The sequence below is a fragment of the Eleutherodactylus coqui genome, chromosome 5 (genome assembly GCF_035609145.1).
Source record: "Eleutherodactylus coqui strain aEleCoq1 chromosome 5, aEleCoq1.hap1, whole genome shotgun sequence".
Lineage (NCBI taxonomy): Eukaryota > Metazoa > Chordata > Amphibia > Anura > Eleutherodactylidae > Eleutherodactylus > Eleutherodactylus coqui.
Window position 1 is genome coordinate 111186270 of NC_089841.1, and position 25236 is coordinate 111211505.

The following is a 25236-nucleotide window of genomic DNA, read 5'->3' on the forward strand; positions in this document are numbered from 1 at the left end:
TGGTTCTCTTCCTACCTCTCTGACCGCTCTTTCAGTGTTTCCTTTGCTGGTTCTATCTCTGCTCCACTTCCTCTCGCTGTCGGGGTACCCCAGGGCTCGGTCCTTGGTCCCCTTCTTTTCTCTATCTATACTGCCCCAATTGGACAAACTATCCACAAATTTGGCCTCCAATACCATCTCTATGCTGATGACACCCAACTATACACCTCCTCTCGTGAGATCTCTGGACCATTCCTCCAAAATATCACCGACTGTCTGTCCGCTGTCTCTAACACTATGTCCTCCCTTTTTCTCAAACTAAACCTCTCTAAAACTGACCTCTTTGTCTTTCCACCTTCTAACCGATCTCACCTCAATATCTTCATTCCAGTGTCTGGCACCATCATAACCCCCAGACGGCATGCCCGATGCCTTGGGGTCACACTGGACTCTGACCTCTCCTTTGCCCCCCATATCCAATCTCTGGCCCAAACATGCCACATGCACCTCAGAAATATTGCTAAAATACGTCCGTTCCTAACCACGGACACGCTAAAGACGCTCGTGGTTGCCCTCATCCACTCCCGGCTTGACTACTGCAACTCGCTACTCATTGGCCTCCCCCGCACTAGACTCGCTCCACTCCAATCCATACTAAATGCAGCAGCTAGACTCATTTTTCTATCCAGTCGTTATTCAGACGCCCCTGCACTATGCCAGTCGCTGCATTGGCTGCCCATCCACTGCAGAACTAAATTTAAACTCCTCTACCTCACTCACAAAGCTCTGCATGGCGCTGCACCACCATACATCGCCTCCCTACTGTCAGTAAACCAGCCAGCCCGCTCGCTCCGATCGGCTAACACCCTCAGACTAAACACCCCTGTAATACGAACCTCTCATGCTCGCCTACAGTACTTCACCAGAGCAGCACCCATCCTCTGGAATGCTCTACCCCAAGGCATCCGGACAATTCCCGATGCACGAAATTTCAGACGTGCCTTAAAACGCACCTCTTCATGGAAGCATACCAAATCTCCTGACCTAGTCCCCTGCCCCTCCCTATGGTGCCCCACCCTGTTTGCCTTCTGATAAATGATCTGTATATATAAAATTTCCTATTGCCTGTGTTCCCCAACCCCTGCACCTCCTGTACCACCCCCAACCCGTTTGTGTCTAACCCATTGTATTGGCATTTATCCATGCCTGAAAGCGCTGCGGAATAAGTTGGCGCTATACAAATAAAGATTATTATTATATTATTATTATTACTTGTCACCCAGCTTTCCAGGAGCCCCGCAAGCCATGCCTGACTAGTTATAGCAATGTATGTGCTATACATGCTTGCATTATGCAGCTGGCATTCAGGATCCTGGAAGAGCTGAGTGACAATGTAATGATCATTCCATTAGTTATTACCCAGCTTTCCAGGAGCACTGCATGGCATATTCATTATGGTGAGGTATGGGGGTATACATTTGTGCACAACTCCCCCCTCCCTTCACCTCACCCAAGATGTGAGAGCCCGCTATACCTACAGGCGGAGGTGGGGGGTGGGAGCAGCAGTTCCCTCTCACTAATCAGCTGTACGGGCACTGGGCACTGCTATGGAGTGGACCTGCATTTATTATCAGTGTCAGCTCCATAGCACGAGCCGCTGGACAGTAGAACAGCTCCCTACTGCTCCCCCAGCCCTGAGCTATCAGCTGTTGTGCGGCCTCTCTGCTCTCCTGCTTATGTGAATAGCCAGCAGCTCTGTGAGAAGGATTTACGATCCTTTTCAGCTGCCGGTCAGGTCAAATTTCAGCACATTTGCTGTATAGGACGCACTAACTCCCCCCCCCCCCACACACACACACACTTTGGAGGGAAAAAAGGGCGTCTTATAGAGCGAAAAATAAAGCATGTTTTGGAAATACTTTTGTTTTGGGGGCTTATGTTGATGTTACCGTACATTACTCTTCATTGCGCTGGTCTGGGAACTGACCAAGAAATCAACTAAATGGAGATACCGTGAAACCTCTTTGAGACAACCACCCCAAAATGCATCAACGAAGATGCCCATTATGTGTAATACAGGGTGTTGTCAAAAAGACTCATCCAGCACTACATCTCAATGCTGGTGTCCTATATTGAAATAACAATAGCATAATTGAATAGGAAGCCATGGATGTGCTACATGTTGGTATGGCACATGGGCCCAGGAACATAGAGTTTAATTTTGTGTTGTGGCCCTTGTAAGAGCTAGTAAAACGCAACTGCAAAGTTGAGGAGTAGCATGTGAGACGCAGAAATCAGCTTTCCATATCTCTCTAAATCCTGTGACTGCAGTAAGAAGATTGTAGTCAAAGTGGCCTCCTTCTGCTACGATACTGGCATGGAGTCGCCATTGGACCTTTGTTCATTTTAGGGACTCTCCATGTGGAGGTTTACCTGAATCTCCTGAAGACGACAGTGGATGACTTCAGGACTTTCACAGCAGAAGGAGGGGTGTAATGAGAATGATATCCGCTCAATACCTGATGTTATATGAAATCTGCAGGGGACCCAGATACCCCCGTGCAGTCCCTTGATGCCTTCATGTAAGGTGCAGGATTTATATGGTATACAGTAATATTGAAATTACAGTTCTTAGGCTGCTCTCACACATGAGCTTTTTACCCCTCTTACAGCAGAGTTCAAGGCTCCCATTGATTTCAATAGGACCTCGCAGACATGCGTTTGATCACAGCGCTGAATGGCGCTTTCCAGCGCTGCGATTTTCGAGAGCTCTCCACTCTATTTTTTGGCATTTAGTGCACCTCATCACCCATCACAATGATGGGGTGCACTAAAACACTCTCACGGCCGCAGGTTCGAAGACGAAAGTAAAATCGCGGCGCTTTGCTGCATCCATCTCAATTCACCACCCAGCCCACGCCCTCTGCTCTGCTAACGAAATCAGACTAAGTGCCCCTCTAATTCGAACCTCTCATTCCCGCCTCTAAGACTTCTCCAGAGCAGCACCGGTCCTCTGGAACGTGCTACCAAAAGCTATCCAGGCAATCACTGACACACTAAACTTCAGGTTTGCTCTAAAAATGCACCTCTTCAGTGAGGCATACCACATCCCCTAAACCAAAACGCTCTGTACTCTGCTTGATAACATGCTCCATCATACCAACTGCAATCCCTGCTAGCCGTAATCAACCAGCAATTGCAGTCATACCGATTCTGGCCTGACCATTGTCTGTGTGTATAGCATCCTTTACTCTCCACCTCACCATACCGTGCACATCTCCACCCCTTTGCCTTCTGTATCACCCCATTACTTGTAGTATGTAAGCTCATTGGAGCAGGACTCTCACCCCTACTGTTTCCATCAATTGATTACTTCATGTAACCGCGGTCTTGTTTTATTTCCTTGTCTTGTAAGCACTGTGGAATATATTGTCGCTATATAAATAACAATTATATGTGAGAGTGGCCTTACTGTCTCATGCAGGACACACTGCAGAGCCTTTCCATACAACCTCTAAAGTCTCTAAAATATTTATGTCAAGTCTTTTAGGTACACCACCATCTTCTAGAGTAAAGAATCCACATTAAGTTCTGCAGCATATTCAGGGTTCCAGGTGCAAAGATTGTTTGAGAACCACTGACCTGAATGCCATTTCCTCATCCAGTAGGTTCATCTACTCATCTGCAGTGGTATTGAAAAAAAAGGATCCTGGATAATACAAGCTAACAAAGTATTTTAAAACTTACTAAAGAAAAGCAAAATAGCACAATTATAGCATTTTAATCCCTTACGGACCAGGCTGTTTTGTACCTAAAGGAGCGGACACTTTTTACAAAATTTTACCTATGTGGTGGTTTAAATGCCCTATTGTTTTTCGTTCAGCAAATTACTTTTGCTGCTTTTTTTCCATGACATATAGGGCTATTTTTTATATTTCTTTTCACTTCTTTTTTTGTCCGTTTTTAAGTTTTATTGAGGGGGGAAAAAGCTAAATATGATTTTTTAACATTTAGGCCTTAGTCACATGGGCGTTTTTTCCAGCGATTTGCGGATCGCATGACGGATGCGCATCCGCAAATCGCGTGACCGGGGCCGAAAAATCGCCCGAAAAAACTGCTCCTAGCCGCGTTTCAATAGAAACGGGCCGGAGCAGTTCAGCTCTGTCCGGCTCCATTGAAAGCAATGGGCTGCGGGCGATCTCATGATGAATTTTCGGGAAGGGCTTAAAAATATAAGCCCTTCCCTGAAATTCATCTAGAAATGTGTAAAAACAAAAAAATATATATATACTCACCTGGTCCCGGCAGACGGAGTTCAGCCGCGGCCGGCCGGCAGTTCTCCTCAACTGCTCTGAGTAGTATTCAGCAGCCAGGGATTTAAAATCCCCGCCTGCTGAATGAGCTGCCTCTGATTGGTCACAGCCTCACCAACCAGAGGCAGCTCTCACTTACCCATTCATGAATTCATGAATGGGTGAGTGAGTGCTGCCTCTGATTGGCTCAGCGCAGGGACCAATCAGGGCAGCTCTCAGCTGTCATTCAGCTGGGCAAACATCAATCTTCTCTGCCACAGCTGTTACAGCTGTGGCAGAGGAGAATGATTTGTCTACTATATGTTCTCAATGGGGTCGGTGCTGCTGCCGCCGGCCTCATTGAGCGCATATAGAGAAGAGAACAGGAATCGCAGATGCAGATAGGTGCGATCTGCGATTTCTGTTCTATAATTTATCGGACGAGCACATAAAAAGCGCTCATGTGTCCGATACCATTGCAAAGCAATGGTTCTATAAAATCGCCGGACGCATGTGCATGCGCAAATCGCGCGAAAAAACGCCCGTCTGACTGAGGCCTTATAGTTAAAACAAAAAAAAATTAGTATATGTATGGTAAAATAAAGTATGGGAATCGGTCCCTTATTTTGTTTTGAACGTTTTTATATATAATTTTGTAAAGGCTGTAGGCCTAAAAAGATGGCCTAAAAAGACTCCATGATGTCTCTTTTGCTTGTCTGTTATAATATATAGCTACACATATATATTTGTATGCTTTTCAACTTTCACCTAGAAATATACTAGATTTCACCTTGACTAATCCAGCTGGAGATACTAATTGGACCACCACAAAGTTTCCTGTACTGTGTTCTTATCTTAAGATATTTCTTGCCAAAACTTACTAACGAGCTTTACAGGATGTATCTCAAGACTAACATCTTCAACGAGACGGACAATTGATAAGCAACTGATGTATTAAGAAACCGCTATTTATTGTATTTTTAATTGTATTTAGCATAAAGCCACTCGCTTTGTAAAATCTTTTAAAAAATGCATAATAAGCAAGAATGCATTACACATAGCATCATGGTCTGTGTGTGCCTGCATCCTCCTGACCGGTCAGTTACTGCTATAATTTGGAGCCCGACAGCATATCAGGAAACTGTTGAATCTCCCTAACAATATGTATAGTTTTGGATTACAATAGACAAAATAGACACCAGACTCCTTATTCACTTGCAAAGATTTTACAGTATTCACGTCAAAATTCAGACAAATTCGAAGGTGTAATCACTCATGTGCTCAATAAAATGTCCATGATTCCATGAAAGTTGTAGAAGAGGCATAGAGCATGCCACTTGCAACAATGGTAGCAACGTTTCGGGCTTATGCATAATGTGCACCTAAATAAATATATCATATGATCACATGGCACCATATCATCTGTTAAAAACATAGGGAACATCATATCAAAAGTGGAAACCTCATCTCTCCTATAATTACTGCTCATAAAAGATTTTAGAAAACTATGCAAGGCTCTGGCTGTGTTTCAAAGAAAAACATTAAAGCTACACACCTCATTTAACCCTTTAGAGTATAAAGTTTCTACGGTATGAATCCAGAAAACTTCTTTTAGAAGGAGTCATTCCTCTTCAATTCACCATCTAATCCATCAACTTCTGCCAATACATCCACTTTAAATCAAAAACTTAATGACGCTCTTCCCAAAACTGTCTAGCTACACTAGCTTCGTAAATCTTTTTTTGCTGGTGTTCCTTATCCTATATTTGTTGTCCCATCATTTTTTTGCCATATAATTTAATTGTAAATCAGTGTTCAGACACAACCTTACAGCACGGGAGGTTTGTTCAACATTCACTTTGCCACATGGAAAGGCACTAAGATAATTTGAGAATCACTGACCCGGATGCCATTTCTGCATCCAGTAACCCCAGTGAGGGGGAACAAGACCAGCAGCTAATCAGAGAGAGATTGAGATAGAATAGAGATAGCTGTGTAGTATTGAGTGGGTGTGGTTACGCTACACAACCTCTGAAGAAAGAGGAGTGAGCAGGGGTTGCTGAGCTTATGTGTATTCATGAGAGAGACTAGCTGATCAGTTCTGGGAACACCCCCAAGCTAGAAACAGGCATGTAGGAGAGCTTGCAAACCAAGTATGAGGCTTTCTAAATGCATGCAAAAGAAAAATGGAAGAAACAGATAAGTGCATCATTTTTTTAACGCAGGCACTTAATAAGACATGTGTATTGATTTTTCAAGAGCAAGGGTTTCCATAGCTTTTAAGGTGGTCAAATAACTCCAACCAATTAATAAACTAGTGAATGTGACTGTGATTGTGGCATAGGATTAAAGGTCCAAGCTCCACTTGCCCAGAATATCAAGGCTATTTGCCCCTGTTTCAGTAACCATGGCTTACATTACCCTCGTCACGTCCGTGCCACTCACAAGCACCACGCTCAGCACGGACGCAAGGTGATGATTACCACTATAGTAGCTGAAAGACTATTGCACTGAAGAACAGTGCGCACTACAACTGAAGTATGTATCCCAGCTGTAAGGCCCATGCGACACCAGAGGACAACACTCTGCACGGTGACAGGGAATGTACACATGGTAGAAAATAACCGCACACCACAATATGCGGGATGGTAGCACCACTCCAGGAGAGAGGAGGCCTCGCCCTAAACTAGCAGGGAGATGACGGGTCCCTGCCTAAAGCAGGGTCATCGCCTCGATAAAGGCGGCCCCACGGTCTTCTTTCTGGGCCCTAATAGTGCCTATAGGAACCCCTGGAGAGATCAACCGACACCACAAAGTAAACAATAATAATGGAAACCAAAATACAACTGATAATGAGCAAATAGCACTTATCTGAACATGTGGCAATTCACCCAGCCTAGAGGAACACCAGACACCAGCCTTTCCTCTAGAAAACTGAATAAGTAGCACTTAACACCAGAAGGGGTGAGAATATATAGCCCCTCTGCACCTGAAAACTGGCAGAGTGAATAGGAAACCACACCTCCACCCTACTCCCAGACATGGCTAATGCAGCATGCATCCATGCAGCAAAGGCAGACACTGCACATTGTGCATTAACCCTTGACTTGCTTAACAAGGCAAAAGGTCTTTGCCTGTGTTGAAACCACCATGCCACGACATTGTCGCAACCGACATACACACACACAAACACATCCACACACACACACATGTCCACTAGTACAATAGCCCCTGTGGCAGTCAGGGCTCATAATATTGCTGCAACTTCAAGGTACTACTTCCCCACAGTGGCAATATATGTGAAGCCATAGTCTGACATACAGTACCTTACATGGTACTGTAGTCAGCAATTAGATATCAGCACTGTGTGTGTGTGTGTGTGTGTGTGTGTGACTGTTCCTGTCTGAAGTCAGGAACAAGAACACAGGAGAATTCCCCCCCCCCCCCATCATTGCTTAATATAAACCCAATGGCCATTGCTGAATGGTGGCTTAAAATACTGTCATTATTACATTTATTTTTCATTGCTCAAATACTGGTCTGCCATAGATGTGAGCTTCAGTCCTTGATTCCTCACTGTATGAGGAAAATGAAGTTGGTTATCACTTTTTAGCTCCCATCACTCCTGCAATGCAATTTAAATAAATGACTAAATAAAAAACTAAATATCTAAATAAATACATTAATTATTCTAATTCATTCATTCATTCATTTGTGGTTCAGAGCATTTAGAATTTAGCAGGCTTTGTGATTAGACTCTGCAAGCCTATTGTGTTCTAATTATTATTTTGTTTCATTTCTGCCTCTATGACATCAGCTGTATTCTGGGGTTTTGATGATGATATTAAAGATTGTCCCATGGGGAGCTTTAGACTACTTCTGTCATTGACAAGAAGAATAGGGCTCAGATGGATCTTAGCAAACAAAGTGTATTATGTAAACCTTAGCTAACAAATCATGCATTGATAGCATGAATCTGGCCGCATCAGCGGACAACGAAAAGTCAAATATAGCCAGAAGGAAACACAGGTAATGACTTTCAGTCAATCCTTGGAAATTAAGACCATATGATTAAAAGATGTGGAAGAATAATGACCTTTGGGGATCAGTGAAGAGGCATATAAATATGTATAGAAGTAGATGAACATAGCAATGCTAGCAAATGCATGACATCTGAAGATAATGAGGTATAAAATACAAAACAGAGAAACACCTTTCTTTTTAAAGAGGAATAAAATTAAAAACCAAGGACAATCCTCCTCATGCCATCGTATTTTCCACTTATCTTGATCTGTTATAGCAGCAAAATGACAACATCTAAGAGTTACCATCACAATGTCAACTAGCTTATCACAGTCTTTCATGGCATTCAAAGCAATCCTCCAGTTGTGGGACAAAATTAAATCCTGGGACCGGAGAGGCAGAGGGTTATTTTACCTGCAGTTGTTGTTCTCTGCGGTCCCTCTGATCTACCAGTTTTGTGTCGTGTTTTCAGCCATACAAGATGGCCGATGCAATCTTCAGACTACCTAATCTCGATAGGGCATTGCTAGCGTTAGACTACCAATGCGCTATACCTGCTCTCTGAGTGGCCAGAGAGCTCCGTATGTGAGCAGCAGTGGCCAATCAGACAGCAGTGCATAGTAGGTAGTTAGAAACTTGCTGCAGCTATCTAGGACAGCCAAAATCGGGGTCCGAAACCAGTGGAACAGAGGAGTGGCAGAGAAGAAGAACTGCAGGTGATATGCCTCCTCTCCCTCTTGCCTAAGAACAGAAACTGTAAAGGTCATTTTAACCCTTTCGTATCCAATTAGTATCCTGGTTTTCCTAGGGGGCTTACTCTTTTTCTGCTGTAATACAACAGCGCTATATGCTGGCTAAAGCCAGTACTGCATGAGGTGACACGTTGGATAGGCTCCGACAGCAGAGAGGCTGGCAATATACAGTAAGAGAACCCCGACAGATGTCTTCCACAATCAGTGCTGTACAGCCTTAAATCATAATGTCTTTAGATGTCAGACAGTGGATTGGAAAGGGTTAATTTTGTCCTCTCACCTTCCTAGTCCCTCTCAGTATTTCCTATTGCTGTTGTGATGTTTCACAGCAGTCCTGACATTCTTTTATAAACCAAGCAGATGAATACTGCTAATGTCCCTTCCAAAATAAGCTGCTACCATTCATTGTGGAGTCAATTTTAAAATAATTTTGGTAAAAATACTCTTCCTGATGCATTTATGCATTTTCAAATGTGAGATAAAAAAAAAAAATCTTTATTTTTTTTATAGCGCCAACTTATTCTGCAGCGCTTTCCAAAAATATGTTGCTGACAGAACCTTGAAATCCAGCATGCCCGATTCTTCTTTCTTCCAACATCTGCTGTCGGAGGGGACTCAGATGAACAAGTTGATTTCAGCTGGATCAATCAAAAAGCTTATGTCTATGGGCACCCCTTGACTCTCTCCCCAGGAGCTGGCATAGCTCTGCACCCTAAATTACACCAGTTTCTTACATAAATGATCCCAGTTCGTATAAGTGCCCTGATGAATGGAGGTCAGAAAATCTAAGGTGCTACGATCTGTGGTGCAACAGCTACAAAGGGGTGATGAGTTGCAAGAGAGGGGGTCGGCGCTGTGTCAATAACTGCAAGAGGATGATCATCTGAATTTCGCAAAAGACTTATGGCCGAGGAATATTCCCGGTTTTGGATTGGCGAAGCCGGGCAAAGCCAGTACCACCTCATTAAAAGCTGATTGGTGAACACAACAATAAGACACTTAACAGTTAGTCAGCAGCCCTGCTGCAAGTTGGTGGGGAGGGCATAACAAGCCACCTGAAACTGTGAACTTATCAAGGAAGCGCGTCGAAGCCGAGGATAGACCTTAGGTAAATTGATGTGAACCACATTGCGGTCTTGTAAGTAGAGACGCAGCCCCTACGGGGTGAAATAGGTCTAGGCTACAGGTAATATAAACATGCCTATCAGGTGACTTTTTGCTGCCTGGTTCAAGAAGATGTGTAAAGGCGATAATGTTTTACAAAACTATGGCATTTTTAATGTAATGTGTAAGTACAAGTGCCCTCCTTTGGATGGGGAATTAGCCAATCATTGCTTTTGTTCAATAAAGCTGTTTTTTTTTGAAAAAAATGTCTGCCTCTACCTCCATCCATTATTGCCATGCCATAAGACACTACCCATGTGCTTCAGAATACACAGAGAGCACATAGTCCAAAAATACGGCTGAGTGCCTTTGGCCTAACAATGATATCTAGCTGTAAGGGTCTGGTGTGGGTTCAGAGCCTTTCTGTTGTAACCCGAACGGTCAGATAGCGTAGTCAGAGGAAAGCCAGAGGTTGGTAATGGGTAATATCTGTTGCTGTACAAAGGAGCAGGCTCATAGCGTAGTCAGAGGAAAACCAGGGGTTGGTAACGGGTAAATATCAATTTGCAGTATGGAGGAGCAGGCAGGAAGTGAAGCTTGACCATTCACTGGGAGCACAAGAGTTCCCAGGTTCGAGTCCTGACACTAGCAGTCTTAGAGTCTGTCATATTGCCATTGTGGAGCAAGGATATACTTTTCACTGTTACGTAAATGTGTATAAAACCTTCATCTTGTTGCTTGGGATGAATTTAAAATGAAGAGTAAATGTAAGAATACATAACAGGATCGACTTCTATTGGTGAAGATGTTATGATGTAATTGTATTTTTTAACAGACTGCGCTGCTGCAAGGAAACATTTCCATTTTGATATCACAGATTTTTGCGCATTTGAATAAGAACAAAGGAAGGCACAAATGACAGCGGAGGTGTATAATAGCACTGCTATAAGGTGGGAGAAATGGAAAATAACGTATAATTACTGTGTTGTAATGATAGTTATAAGAAATTGTGAAGTTATTTTGTACTGAAACAGACGTCATTTTTTGTTATATACTGTAAGAAAATATTTTTATTTTATAAGGGCTCATTCACACAAGCATATATATACGCCATGTATGTATACATGCTTTTTTGCGTGCGTAATTCCTGTGAATAGAACCCATTGATTTCAATGGGTTCATTCATATTTGCATTTTTTTGCGGGTTATTTCAGTTACGTAAAAAGAATCACAAAATGTCCTATCTTTGTGTTTATTTACACACTGAAATATGAGCAGTTGGAGAACCTTTTAATAGGCCAAGGCTGATTGTTCTCAGTAGGAGAAACCAAGTAGTCTTGTAGATATGATACCTTTTAATGGCTATCAAAAATATATGATGTTATTCGGACCCCTCATGATCCTTTCGGACCTCTCATGATCCTTCCTCAGGCATAATGAAACAGATCTCGATGGGGCATACATAAATATAACTGTGCACACATGAAAAGGCACAGACATAGCAAGACTAATTTGCACTTAAAACAATACCTGACAAGATGAGCATAGAAGTAAATACTTAATTAGTCCCCTAGTAAGGAATGTGACAGTTTTATCATCTTTACATTGGTGCTAGGAGATGACAGGCCTGTGTGTTATCTCTCCTTCAGACCTGCAAATAAAGAAAATGAAACAATACCTTTGCAGCGCCAACTATTGGATGGCAGTGTTCCTTCAAATCAATGTACAATTTCTTACCAAGCCTGTAAAATCATGATTGGGAATAGCAACTCTTCTGAGTTCTCTCCTTGGGGAGAGACAAAGTCATCCCCCAACCCACTCACCCCCCAGGTGTCTCCACAACCCCTTCCCGGGTGTTCTCCTTAAGGACACCCCTCTTTGTATGGAATAGCGCAGAAGACTGCATTATGTCATATACATTGCACTGAGCAGGGGGTTGGACCCGATGACCATGGAGGTCCCTTCCAACTCTAACATTCTATGACACAAAAATGTATATAAAAATGTATACTGATATATAGTTGCCTGAATGGGGTGAATGGGGCCAATGGATATCTTTAACACATGAACTCAGAGCTTTTAAGCTGACCATACTATAGATACAGTAAGTGTTAGTGTAGCCAACCAGCCTTGCATTGGAAACTGCATGTGTGATAGGGATAGAAGGATATTGAGAATAGTGTTTGAACTGAGGGAAGAAGTGACAAGGGGTATTTAACCCCTACCTTGGACACTAAAGTTAGTCTTTAATCTAGTTTTAAAATTCACAATTCTAACAAATATATTGAACAAACCCTGTTGATATATGATAAACATTCTCATGTGTTTTTTTCCCATGGCTAATGCCTTATGCTGGCCATACGGCCAAACCAGCTGATTTCGGCAGAATCTGTAAATGATCTAATGTGTATGGGAATCTGCCGACTTTCTCCCTAAGGCGGATGTCACAGGAAAGCATGATCGAGTATGTTGGATTTCCCCATGTCCAAAGTTTCATCTAGTTGAAGATAAGCCGCTGCCAGAAGGGTTTGGAAGTTGTTTGTTACATGCTCCCTATTGAGAAATAACATCCATGCTCAGCCTATCATACGTGTTTTAGCTGTAGTTTGGAGAAATACAGTAACTATTGTCCTAGGAATATATTCATCCTTCTTACTACCTTAGGCATAAGTCTTGTTGCCCTAAGAATGAACCAAGGAGCTACAATATAATGATTATGTGTGGTGCAGTATGATCTATTTATTTTTACTCAGGAATGACAAAGGCTAAAGTCTAATAAGCAAGAACTGAATTCACAAATCCTTTGCATCCTTCATTTAAATGGAACTAGTCATTAGTTACATTTTTTCCACATCTACATTTTATGCCTCATAAACTATACACAGGTGCAAGAACAAGTAAGTGAACCTTTTGAAATGTCTTAGATTTCTGCATAGAAGGCTAAAGACTTGGGTGTACATAAATTTATAGTTAGACAAGTGACCTACAAATGGAGAAAATTCAGGACTGTTGTTAGGAGTGGATGTCCTGTTAAGAGCTCGTCAAGAGCACAGTGGGCAAACCTGAAAGTGGTGAGAAATAAGACAAGGGAAATAGCAAAAGTCCTACAACAGACTCTAAAACAGCAAAAACCTCTGTTCATGTGTCCACTACTAGGAAAACACTAAACAAGAATGGTGTTCATGAAAGGACACCAAAAAGGGAGCTGCTGCTGTCCAAATAACATTATAGCCAGGGGCGTAACTATAGGGGGATGCAGAGGATGCGGTCGCACCCTGACACAAGAGCCTTGGGGGACCCATAAGGCCTCTCTTCTCCATAGAGAGAGACCAGTACTATGAATAAAGCATTATAGTTGGGGTCCTGTTACAGATTTTGCATTGGGGCCAGAAGCTTTAACTTATACCTCTGATTCCAGCCCTGTTTCAAGTTTGCTCAAGATCACCAGGATGTTCTATAATGCTTCAGGGGAAATGTCCTATGGACAGATCAGACAAAAGTGGAACTTTTTAGCACAAATGCACAAAGTAATGGCTGGAAGAAAAGAACACTGCACATTAACACTAACACCAAAACCTCATCACAACTGTGAAGCATGGTAGAGGGAGCCTCGTGGTTTGGGGCTGCTCTGCTGCCTCAGGGCCTGGGTGCTTTGCAATCATTGAGGGAACAATGAATTCTAAGGTAAGTCAAAATATTTTACAGAATGTATAGGCAGAAGTCCTCAAACTCAAGCCAAAGAGATGATGGGTGATGCAACAAAGACTAGAAGCAATGGGATGAAACTGAAAGGGAGGAGACACAGATTAGAGATTACAAAAAACTTTCTGACAGTGAGGCTGGACACCCACTGGCAATATTTTCTTTCTTGCGCTGCCAGAGCAAGTGAAAACACTCGCGTCGCAGCGCAAGAAAGACGCCGGAATGAGACCGGGATATCGCCAGTCTTTGCAATGGGGCCAACGGCAGCAGCGCTAGCCCATTGAAAAGATATGGAGAATACCGCAGATTTCTGTCTCAGCTGTCACAGGGAACGGGGAAGGGCTTAAAATATAAGTGGTAAAAAAAGTAAAAAGAAAGGTACTCACCTATCCGCTGCTCACACACATCCTCCGGCTGGCTCCCTAACACTGCTATCCAGCACTTTCAGCAGGCGGGGATTTAAAAATCTCTGCCTCCTGAAAGGGCTGTGCTGATTGGCTGAGCGCTCAGCCAATTACAGATAGTGCTTAGCTATTCATTCATGAATAGCACTGTCTTAGCTATTCATGAATGAATAGCTAAACATTATCTGTAATTGGCTGAGCGCTCAGCCAATAGCTAAGCACTGAAAGTGCTGGATAGCAGTGTCGGGGAGCCAGCTGGAGGACGCGTGTGAGCGGCGGATAGGTGAATACTTTTTTTTTTTTACTTTTTTTACCACTTATTGATGATTTTCAGGGAAGGGCTTATATTTCAAGCCCTTCCCCGAAAATCATACTGCAGGGTTTGCCAAAAACCACTGCTTTCAATGTGACTGCTGGGATGAAGGAATCCTCTGCCACAGCTGTGACAGCTGTGACAGCTGTGGCAGAAGTCTGCGGTATTCTCCATATCTTTTCAATGGGGCTAGTGCTGCTGGCCCCATTGAAAAGACTGGCGATATCCCGGCATCATCCTGGTTTGTTTTTCGCACTACAAGGCAAGATTTTTCACTTGCTCTCGCAGCGCAGTGGGGGAAAAAACGCCAGTGGGTGTCCGCCCTGAGGGTGATGAATGAGTGGAACAGGTTACCATGGGAGGTAGTGAGTTTTCCTTCAATGGAAGTCTTTAAACAAAGGCTGGACAAATATCTGTCTGGGATGATTTAGTGAATCCTGCATTAAGCGGGGGTTGGACCCAATGACTCTAGAGGTCCCTTCCAACTCTCCCATTTTATGATTTTATTAAATCAACTAAAGAATGGTTGAAAAAGAAGATTTGAGATTTGAAATGGCCAAATCAGAGTTCTGACCTTAACCATATGGAGATGTTGTTGCATCAAGTAAAGAGGATTGTGCATGCAAGACATCCCAGAAATACTGTTGAACTTAACCACATTTGCAGGGAGAAATGCTCAAAATTGCTTGTGCAACTCTAACAACCCCAATTTCCAAAAAGTTGGGATGCTGTGTAAAATATAAACAAATGTGAAGAAAAAAAGACGGCAATGATTTGGAAATCTCACATAGCCATATTTTTTTCACAATAGAACATAGAACACGTATCAAAAGGTGAAAGTCAGACATTTTTCCATTTCATTTTTTTAAAAAATTACATCATTTAGAAATTTATGGCAGCAACACATCTCAAAAAAGTTGGAACTGAAGTAGTATTTGCAGCTACTGGAAACATTTGGTGGAGGCGATTACTGCTAAAGTAGAATCCACAGGTTATTAAATCCAAGGGTTCACTTACTTTTTCTCCCTGCACTGTGTATATTTAGTCAATGTGCTCAATAGAAGACATGTATAGTGCAACTGTTTGTGTGTTACTGTTATTAGCTTAGTTAGATTGTGTTTGTCTATAATTGTGCTTTATATAACAAACAGACTACATTTTTATTTGTAATCAATGCAGAAATCCAGGCAGTTCCAAAGGATTCACTTAATTTTTTCACCTATCTTACATCATGTGTAAAAGCACACTGAGCATTATCTAACTGTAGTGCATTTACATGATATAGCCTTTTTTCTATGACTCTCATATATTATATATGTAGTAATGAGCTTTATTGTGACCGGCTTGAATAATAAGTGACAGTTCAGGGCTGAATGTTCTTGCATGGTTTGTATGTGTAATCTGCTTGCAAAACAATAGTTGGGAATGTATTCTGTTTTGAAGCATGGTCCATCCTTTGTCTGTCTGGAAATGATACAGAGGGGTGAGTGTTACAGACATCCCTGGCTTCTGTCTGTATCTTTTTTTGTGCCACCCATGCCAAAATGCCACACCAGACAGTCTTTACTTCATGCTGCTAAGTGTGTCACAGTTTGCAGTGACAAGAACCTTCATTTTCTTCTTCCAGCTGAGAAATAAAACACACACACACAAAGAAGGAGAGACCAAGGCAGGCAAAGCAATGCAAACACTTCCAAGTCCCAGATGAAGGCAGCAGCAACCCGACTTGTCTCTTCTGTGCCTCAGCACCCCACAACAGCTGGGCATCACACATAAAGTCCTCTTCTGTCACCTGCCTGGTAAGTGATCTGAATGCTCCTACTTTATTCTCTGCTCGTTTGTCCAGATGTAGATTATTATGGTGTCTTAGGTGGTGGGAACAGATACATGTGTTTATTCTTCTTTACTTCATACACTTGCCATTGCACATAAATACATAGAAACTGTACAAGTGTCAGTCATGCTGTACAGGGTTTCACTGGGTATGAAAAATGACCTAAAATCTATTACTTCAGCTTGGCACATGGACTTACCAGGTAGCCTGTGTTCAAATATTGAACACACAAATATCCCAAGTACATATAGCCTGTGTCATTATATGAACTGTGAACTGGGCTAGGCTTGCAATGTTGAAGTTTTTGGAGTTGCATCCTACAGCAAGGTACAGACTAATTCATATATAGGAGATACAACTGTGTGTACATATTGCAACGGACTTATAAATATCTCTTGTGTATTTTCATTGATGTGATGAAATTCATCAGAAATGTATCACATTTCTTAAAATGTATGTTTTTCTTTTTTTTTTTCTTATTATACCAAAATTCTGTAAAAGTTTCTAAAGAGAAATAGTTTTTAAAAAGTGATCGAATGTTAAACTGAAATTGGTGTGTACTGTATAGTTTGACAGAAGATATTGAAGTTTTGGTACTGTGACAAGTAAAGATCACAAAGGCCAAAAAGCATCTGGTCCTTTTAGTAATTGACCTTACATTACTTCACCTTGAAAAGACATTATTGACTTGAGTATTCTCACTGTAAAGCTTCCCTGAGTGCTCGGCTAATGGGGGAGCTAAAAGTGTTTTAGGACTGGAGGCTGCGTGCAGTTTAGCAACTTACCTAAGGCAATAATAGGCTTAGAACACTTTGGATCTGAACTCAAGATGCAACATCCAAATCCTTAGCAAACTGCTATTATTGTGATTATTTATTAATGATCTGTCAAGATCCTTGGCAGTGATCATTCTATAAACCGGATGCTCCTGATGTGAGAGCTAATAATCAGGATGCTGGCCCAGGGAGCTTACAATCTTCTCTGGGGTATCATTGTTTAAGGAAAAAAAGGCTTAGCATCTCACGAATATCCCCGATGATGTTTTTCAGTTTGGAATGACTCGTTGAATCCCAGCATCCAACAATATTATGTGAGTATTGCTTAATGTTCCGTGTGTTTATCCACCTGTTACTATTGCTCCTGTCTGCTTGATTTGTTTAACCCTTCAATTTCACTTTTTCTCACCTCTGCTTTGCATTCCTGCTCCATGTTCTTCCTTTTTCTTTATCTAATTTTCCTCCAATGTATGGTTCCTTTTTTTTTGTCTTTCACTCCTTCCTCTACATATCTTCTCCCACCTTCCTGGTCTTTACCTCCCTATTGTCTGTTCCTCCTGTCTCCTTCACCTCCACCCTGTTACCCATGCCTCCCTCTATCTTTTCTCTACGCTTTGTCTTCTCCACGTTTCTCTCGCTTTCTTTGTATCCAACTCTCCAGTATATCTCTCTTCTTATGATCAATGATATTGATTTCTTGTAGCAGAATAACCAGCAACATGTGAAAAGTTAATAGATTACAGATTTCTCTGGAAAGATTTCTTAGGTCCGGTCATATATACTGTATATCTCTATGGGATGACCTTCCTTTGAGTAGAAGAAAGTCTTGATTCTTCGCACATGGCTTCCGGAAAAAGGGAGAATTTATCCCCTTTAAAATCCATTAATGCATCTTGCATGTGTTTGAGCACATCCCAGCTGTATATGACTTTTGCTGTGTTCCCGACAGTCCCTAGGCAAAACTAAGGAAATGTGATGCGGCCACAAGATCATTGTTTTAACAGTATCTGCCAAATGACACACTCTAAAGATGTGTTGAACCAATAAAGGAAAATAGAAAAATATTAACATAGCTCGAGGTCACAGAAGCTTATTGCTCGAACATGGATAGAGTTAATCAGTTAGAAAATTGTAAAATGGTGTTTTTTTAAAGAATGTGCCCAGAGTGTCACAAAGAGCGATAGTGTAATTGCATTGTAAAAACTGTGTAATCTTGAAGTATAGCTATGAAAATTAATATTTTCTAACAGGACTATAAATGCATAATAATCATAAATATTCAAATGCAAGTACACTGAATTATTGCCAGACTTTCTTCCCCAGCTGCGCTCAAGCTGATTTGCTGCTTGTTACGATTCCAGATCTTATAACTCAACACTGCCCTCTGTTGTTTCTAGACTGAACTAACATATATATTGGTTATGAAAGACTAGATCAGCGCTCAGTTCAGACTTATCTGTTTGCACAATGTTCAACTAATGAATAAGATAGGTAAATGATAGAAAATGCAAGAGAAAGCCACGCTGTAAAATATAAAATGGGGACAAAATCTCTAGGTTGGTAGAAACTGCATCACAAGTTGCCAGCAATGGAGAAGATTTACTAATACTTGCTATGGGCTTATTCACATGCCAGTATTTTTTATCAGTATTCTGTAGGCCAAAACCAGGAGAGGGTCATACAGAGAGAAAGTATAATGGAAAGATTTGCATTTCTTCCATATTTTGGACCCGCTCCTGGTTTTGTCTTACAAAAAACTGATAAAAAATACTGACGTGTGAATAAGCCCTAATAGTTAGGCAGTGCATACCTATGTCACCTTTAGATGGGGCGATTGTTGCCTGCATTCATTTTTAGCCCACCTAAAAACCATGTCCGTCGGCCTATATAAACAGGCAGTCTTTCATCTACGGACAACTGCCTGTTTGCAGTGAATAGAGACAGGCAGCTGAAATAGAGCACTAGCCCTCTCTGATAGTCTGTGGGATAGCCTTTGGGCGCTTGTGCGCCTAACAGTCATCTCATGTAAAAGTAGCTTTAGACTAGAAAGTCTAAAAATGTGCCGCATTTATCACAGTAAGTCATGCTGGAATATAAATCCGGCACATCTTTAAATACCTTTTTGCTTAAAGGACCTTTTACACGGCCCAATAATTAGGCAAAAAAATGTTCCTGACCATTGAACCGATCACTTGATGACCAAGGAAACGTTTATTCGTTGGGTAATTGCATCACTACTGTGACACAAAAACAAATCAATACTATCAACAACACCACAATGAAACTTTGTGGGGATGAACAACTGTATGGACGCCCATTCATTCCCTAACTGAGTCTGAGTTGGCCTGTATAAAGGCCCAGTAGAGGAGCAACAATCTCGTTGTTCGACTGCTAGTATGAATTGTTCTGTGTAACAGGACTCTAACTTTATACCACCTATTTGATGGATTAGTTTATACTGGTGTTTATACCTAAATTTTGGGACATTTTTTATGAAAGCTGTTGCATTTAGGCCATGCCCTATTTACCATAAATCCACACCCCCCTTCTAATCAAGCCATGCCCCCTTTGCAGACACAGCAAACAAAGTGTTTAAAACACATCATAAATGTGGTGCAAAGCATGCAAACCAGTTTTTGGTGCAATTTGCATAAAAAAATAGTGCATTTTCAATAGCAGATCTGCCCCATATCTTATAATTCATCAAATCACAACATTTAACCACAATTATGCTGCTTTTATATATTGGCCCACATGGAGTTTTTCCAACTATATTTTCAAGATTTAACCATTTTAGCCATAGCAAAACTTTATTCTTGGCTTTGCCATGCATTGGTCATAGTGCGCGCCATTACAGCCCTATGTGGATATTCTCTAGAAGCTGTGCAAGTAGTGCATGAATACTGACCAGGTGTACTTTTTCATCAAGTCGAATGCCGAGTACCCTAGGCAAGACTATTGATGCATTACTAGCTCACATAGGCAATCTCTACGACTTCCAATATGCCCTTCCAGTTGCTTTAATTGTATGCAGCAACAATCCCCTCTTCCTTTGAAGTTTGCTATCACTTTTAAACATAAGGAGAACTCGATTTCTGCTATTCATTCACAATTTTAATTAATTTTTAATTATTTAGATGTAGAAATCATTGCGCTTTACTGTTAACGAAGTCTTTGAAGCCACATAAACATATGTAAGGAAAATATTTAGAATCAACCAATGTTTAGTTCTACAAACGAAAAAGGCAAGCAAAAAAAAAGAGAAGAAAAAATATATCCCCCCAAGATGTAGGATGTGCTTCGCTAGCTTGAGTAAGACCATACAGAGAGTTAACAGATTTAGCAATGTGAAGATGGTGTGGGGGAAGGGTATTGGCAATGTGTAGTGAAGTGCCAGAGCCCATTCATGTAGATTAGATGGCACTTCACACTTGCTGATAAGAAAACCCTCTCATCTGTCTTCACCCTCCTTTCATATGACTTGTGATGTATTGTAATGTATTATTTACAGGGCATTTCCATATGCAGCCGCCTATACCTGAACTTGAAGCTTACAAAGAAAGACCCTAATAGTTAGCAGCAGTGTCTTGTGAGCCCCCCTCCCCCTCACATACAAGTTGTCACTACATTCCTCTCCCTTTGGCTTCAACTAAAACTGTGAAGTAATTAGGTGAAGACAGGCGGCAGATAATAGGGGCTAAGGAAGGGATATATGAAAGTGCCGAGTAAGCACAAGTGACATTCAGCTGCTCTTTATATGATGTGAGTAAAATAATTGTATCACATCCGATGATATTCCGGGTTTCCTTCTATGTAGTTTAAATGCAAATGTGCTCCAATAGAAAACATGCAGTTGTTAAAATCCCCATAACCATAAAAAATTATGGCCCCTTTGGAAAACTCCTTACTACATGCCCGATTCCTATTAGGCAGAGAGGGGAGCATTACAAAGAGCGCTGAATGCTCTATATTACTTGGCCTCCATGTTTTTTCTATGCCTTAACCATACATAGAGTAGCAGGTTACCCCACAACTGAGATCAAATTAAGGCCCTCACCCCCATCCTGGGACAGGAGCACCCGGAGCTTGGGCATTCCTTCTTTTCTGCCATGTCTTGTAGCAGAATGGTGGCGTAACCCTTGGGGCATACCATACTTGGTTCGTTCAAACTGAATGATTCATTCACAAAACAAAAGTGAATGATAATTGTTTAATTTAAACGTGAGCCAACGACTGATCGATGAACGAGAATCGTGAGGTGCACTTTCGGCGTTCAGCTTCCGCCGGCATAAGAGTCAGCGCCGGCTCGTTGACTTATCGGGCAATTTAAACATTGATCTTTCAGTATATCACATAGGAATGTAAAACACAGAGCAAACAGTGAGCGAGAACTACACGATCCTCAACAAGAATTGTGCAGTCTAAACAAACTGATGATGACGCCAGCAGCTCGTTCACTCGGGCAAACGAGAACTATGAAATTCTCATTCTGTTTAAAGGGGCGATTAGCCTTGTTTGCTAACCTTACAGTAAGGTTGTCTGTCCACGGGCGAGGTGTCATTGCGAGATCCGCGGCAAATCGTACTGGGAGCTCGCCCGACACGCTTTCTGTAGAGTAACTATGGAAAGTGCAGCCTAATGCTCACGAGTGGAAAATCATAGTGATTTTCCGCTCACATGATTAAAATCGTGGCATGCCGCGATTCTCCGCGGTGAGCCTATCATTAATATAGGCTCATCGCTGAGACCTTTTAGTGCCCCCCCTCCTCCCCCGCGGCGGAATAAATAAACTTGCCTCAGCGCAACATAGTTGCACAGTGACTGAGGTTGGTTTGTGCGCAAATTGGCACGTAGTTCTGTACTTTTTTTGCACATGCGGGGCTTGTTCATATGACAATCCTCCGCCCTGATTTAAAAGGCTATTTAGCCTAACGAGGTCCAGGTGTGTGCTTTTCTTGATGGGTTTGTGCAGTGTTTCACGCATCCTCTTGCATATTGCCCACACATTTGCGTACCTCCTATAGACTCCTATGGGGACCTTTACTGTGCAAATATGCAGAAAGATAGACAGGTACTATTTTTTTGCACAAAACCGAAATGCACCCAGAAAAACGTTAATGAGAACGAATCCATTGACATCAGTGAGTTCTATTCCCTGCATATTGCGCACAATCTGTGATGCAAATGTGTCCATGTGAAGCCACCCTAAGACTAACCTGGGCTTTGACTCTCTGCCCCAGAATTGGGATCAGTGATACAGATGGTTTCTAGTCACCATTTATAACATAAAGTAATAATCAGCCTATTCTGTACATAACCTTCTTTTTAGCATAAAAGCAGATTATAAACTACAAAATGTTATACTATAAGGTATATGCCATATTCAGCTATTGGGAGTATTCTGGCGCTTAAGAGAGTCTCATGTGATGAACACGGGCGTATCGCTCGCTAAAGCTATGACAGCAAGATAATCTATTTCTAATTTATCATTTTTAGATACCAAATCTCAGGGCAATTATTCTTCTGCTCATGTCCATTATAAGGTTATTACAGCGGGTTTACGAGGGATGACCTCTAAACCCTAATAGTGTTGACACAGCTATTAAATGGATAGTAGAATAATGATATGAAATTCTGAACATTTGTCACAAAGCTCCTTTCAAAGTAGCAATAAAAGAGAAATGAAATTGTACTCTGCAGCATATTGGATTTTATGTTAATCAAACGTAATATAGAATACGTTGTAATATACTGCAATAAAATATAATATAAAAGTACATTAACATTGTGATTGTGTGCAAATAAACGCTGCACCGCCAGAAATCAGATGTTATGGGACTAGCAAAATTAAAGCAGTTCACCCTTTCTAGCATGATAAGCTAGCTACAGATAATTCAGCCAACATTTCCTTTCCTTGATATGGAGAGGATATCAAGGTTGGATTCTTTGCGATCTGCAACCTATGGTTGTGCGGCAACATGCAAATTTGTTATGCAACCCTATGCACTTTAAAGTAAGTGTAAGGTCACAGGGCTACACAGCGATTTTGGTTTGTGCAATGCCTGTCCTAGCCAAAAGTCGATGTGCAGCCCTAGCCTAAAGGGCTTCATACACAAGTCAATAATAGGGGGCAGGCAGTTGGGAATTGCCAATAGTTTGTCAACTGCATGAGCCCACAAATGAGAAAATGCTTGCTAAGGATGCGATTACATATTTTATGTGGCATCAATAATCATTTGTTGTCAGCAGCTCATCACTCTGTGCAAACAGTGATGTGCTGCCAACAATAATGAACTGTATGTGCCCGAACAATCGCACTAAGGATCATTCGAATACGTAGAGTAGTAGTGCTCATTGCTCCGTATAGATAGAGCTGAAATACCCCAACTGAGTTGCAAAAATGTTGATCAGCGCTTGTTCCTGGCAGTAAATCCACTGGTATAAAAGGCACTTAATGGGGTTCTCCAAACTTTTACTATTAATGGCCTTTCCTCAGGATAGGATATCAAATGTTGATCGTGGGGGGAATCCACCACTTGGGATCTCCACCAATCAGCCGATCGGCTGGCCTGCTGTCAGTTCAATTAAGCTAGACATCTTCATCAGGGTCAGAGCTAGAAGTGTAAAAACCGGCGTTGCTTCCATTGAAATCAATGAAAGCGAAGCCACATTATATTTCCAGCTCCGCTTTGGGTTTAGAGCTAGAAGTGTAATAAGTGGCTTCACTCCCATTGATTTCACTGGGTGTAAAGTCGGTTATTACATTTCCAGCTCTAACCCCTATGATGGCATTTGGCTCTGCTGCTCTGACATCCCAACCTGTGGATCCCTCCTGATCAACTACTGGTGACCCATCTTAAGCATATGTCATCAATAGTAAAAGCCCAGAAAAACCCTTTAAGTCAGAATGAAGCTACCATGGCTGAGAGCGATACATTACCCATGGATCGGTAAATGCATGGCTGCTTGTTAGCATCTCTCTGGCCATTGCAGTGTAAAATCTGTAACAGGACACCACCTATCATGTGTTATATGTAAAACTGATGTCTTATTGTGTGGCAAAAAGACCATAGGGCTATATTAGGCACCAGGGTCCAGTGTGACTGGTAACTCTGCATATCCTTTCATATTTCTTTAGACCCAGTGGTTAGCACTGTTGCCTTGCAGTGGCGGGGTCCTAGGTTCAAATCCCAATCAAGGTCAGATTCAGACCTAGAACTCCAAGATAGGAAGACACAGTGCTAAGCCAACACACCTGTCCTTTCTGCACAAAGCAAAAAGACAAAACTTTTTATTGCTAAAAATCGGATTAGGACGATCTGATCCAATTAAGCAAAAAAATCAGCCTGATTTTATCACCCAGCTGATCACAACGAGCAACACTACTCAGCATCTATGATGGAGCCAAACAAGAGAAAAACCATAGTGCTCGGGTGAACCTAGTCTTACACAGGTTAAAACACCAAGACATATGACAAATGCAAACATATTTTCCCTACTTTATAAGGTGTATAATAGTAAAATCATGTTTGTTTCAAGATGGACAAAAGTAATTCAAATACAAAAACAGAAATTACAATGGCCAGCATTCGGGTCTAACAGGGTGCAGCATTATTTTTTACCTTAATGTGAAAATATTTTTCTTGGTCAGTAAACATGTATTTGGCAAAGAGAATATTAGTCTCTACTTGAGCGCATTAAAAGGAAAAGGACGCATTGTAGGTGGCAGTTGTCAACACATTCCTCCAGCAGCCGTGAATGGGGACTATTATGAGAAGTCTGGCCAGAAGAAAAAAAGTGAGCACATAGCTGAGTTCACATAGTTTACTAGTGGCTTCCTCTTGGATGCTGGATAGCATGGAGAAGCATTACTCTCAGATAGCTGCACTATGCCAGAAAGTTGTCAGAGTAAAATTAGATGAAGGACCACCCATAAATACTGGTGTTCACACTCCACCACCCCCAGGCACTACAGAAACAACCATCCGCCCAACGTTTCCTGTGTATTATGTTAATTCTGCCTTTTCTTGTTTACAGGAACATCCTGAACTGTAACA

The 25236-nt window shown here is 41.7% G+C and overlaps 1 protein-coding gene across 1 annotated transcript in view; it reads left to right on the top strand.

The window, feature by feature from the left end:
* Positions 1–16249: 16249 nt before the first annotated feature.
* RGMB (repulsive guidance molecule BMP co-receptor b) overlaps positions 16250–25236 on the top strand; it is a 60828-nt gene continuing 51841 nt past the window's right edge. Inside the window, exons 1-2 of the mRNA XM_066603023.1 lie at positions 16250–16368; positions 17453–17493. Of these exons, the coding sequence (XP_066459120.1) occupies positions 17492–17493 (2 nt within the window). The 5' untranslated portion in view covers positions 16250–16368; positions 17453–17491. The remainder of the gene's footprint in view (positions 16369–17452; positions 17494–25236) is intronic.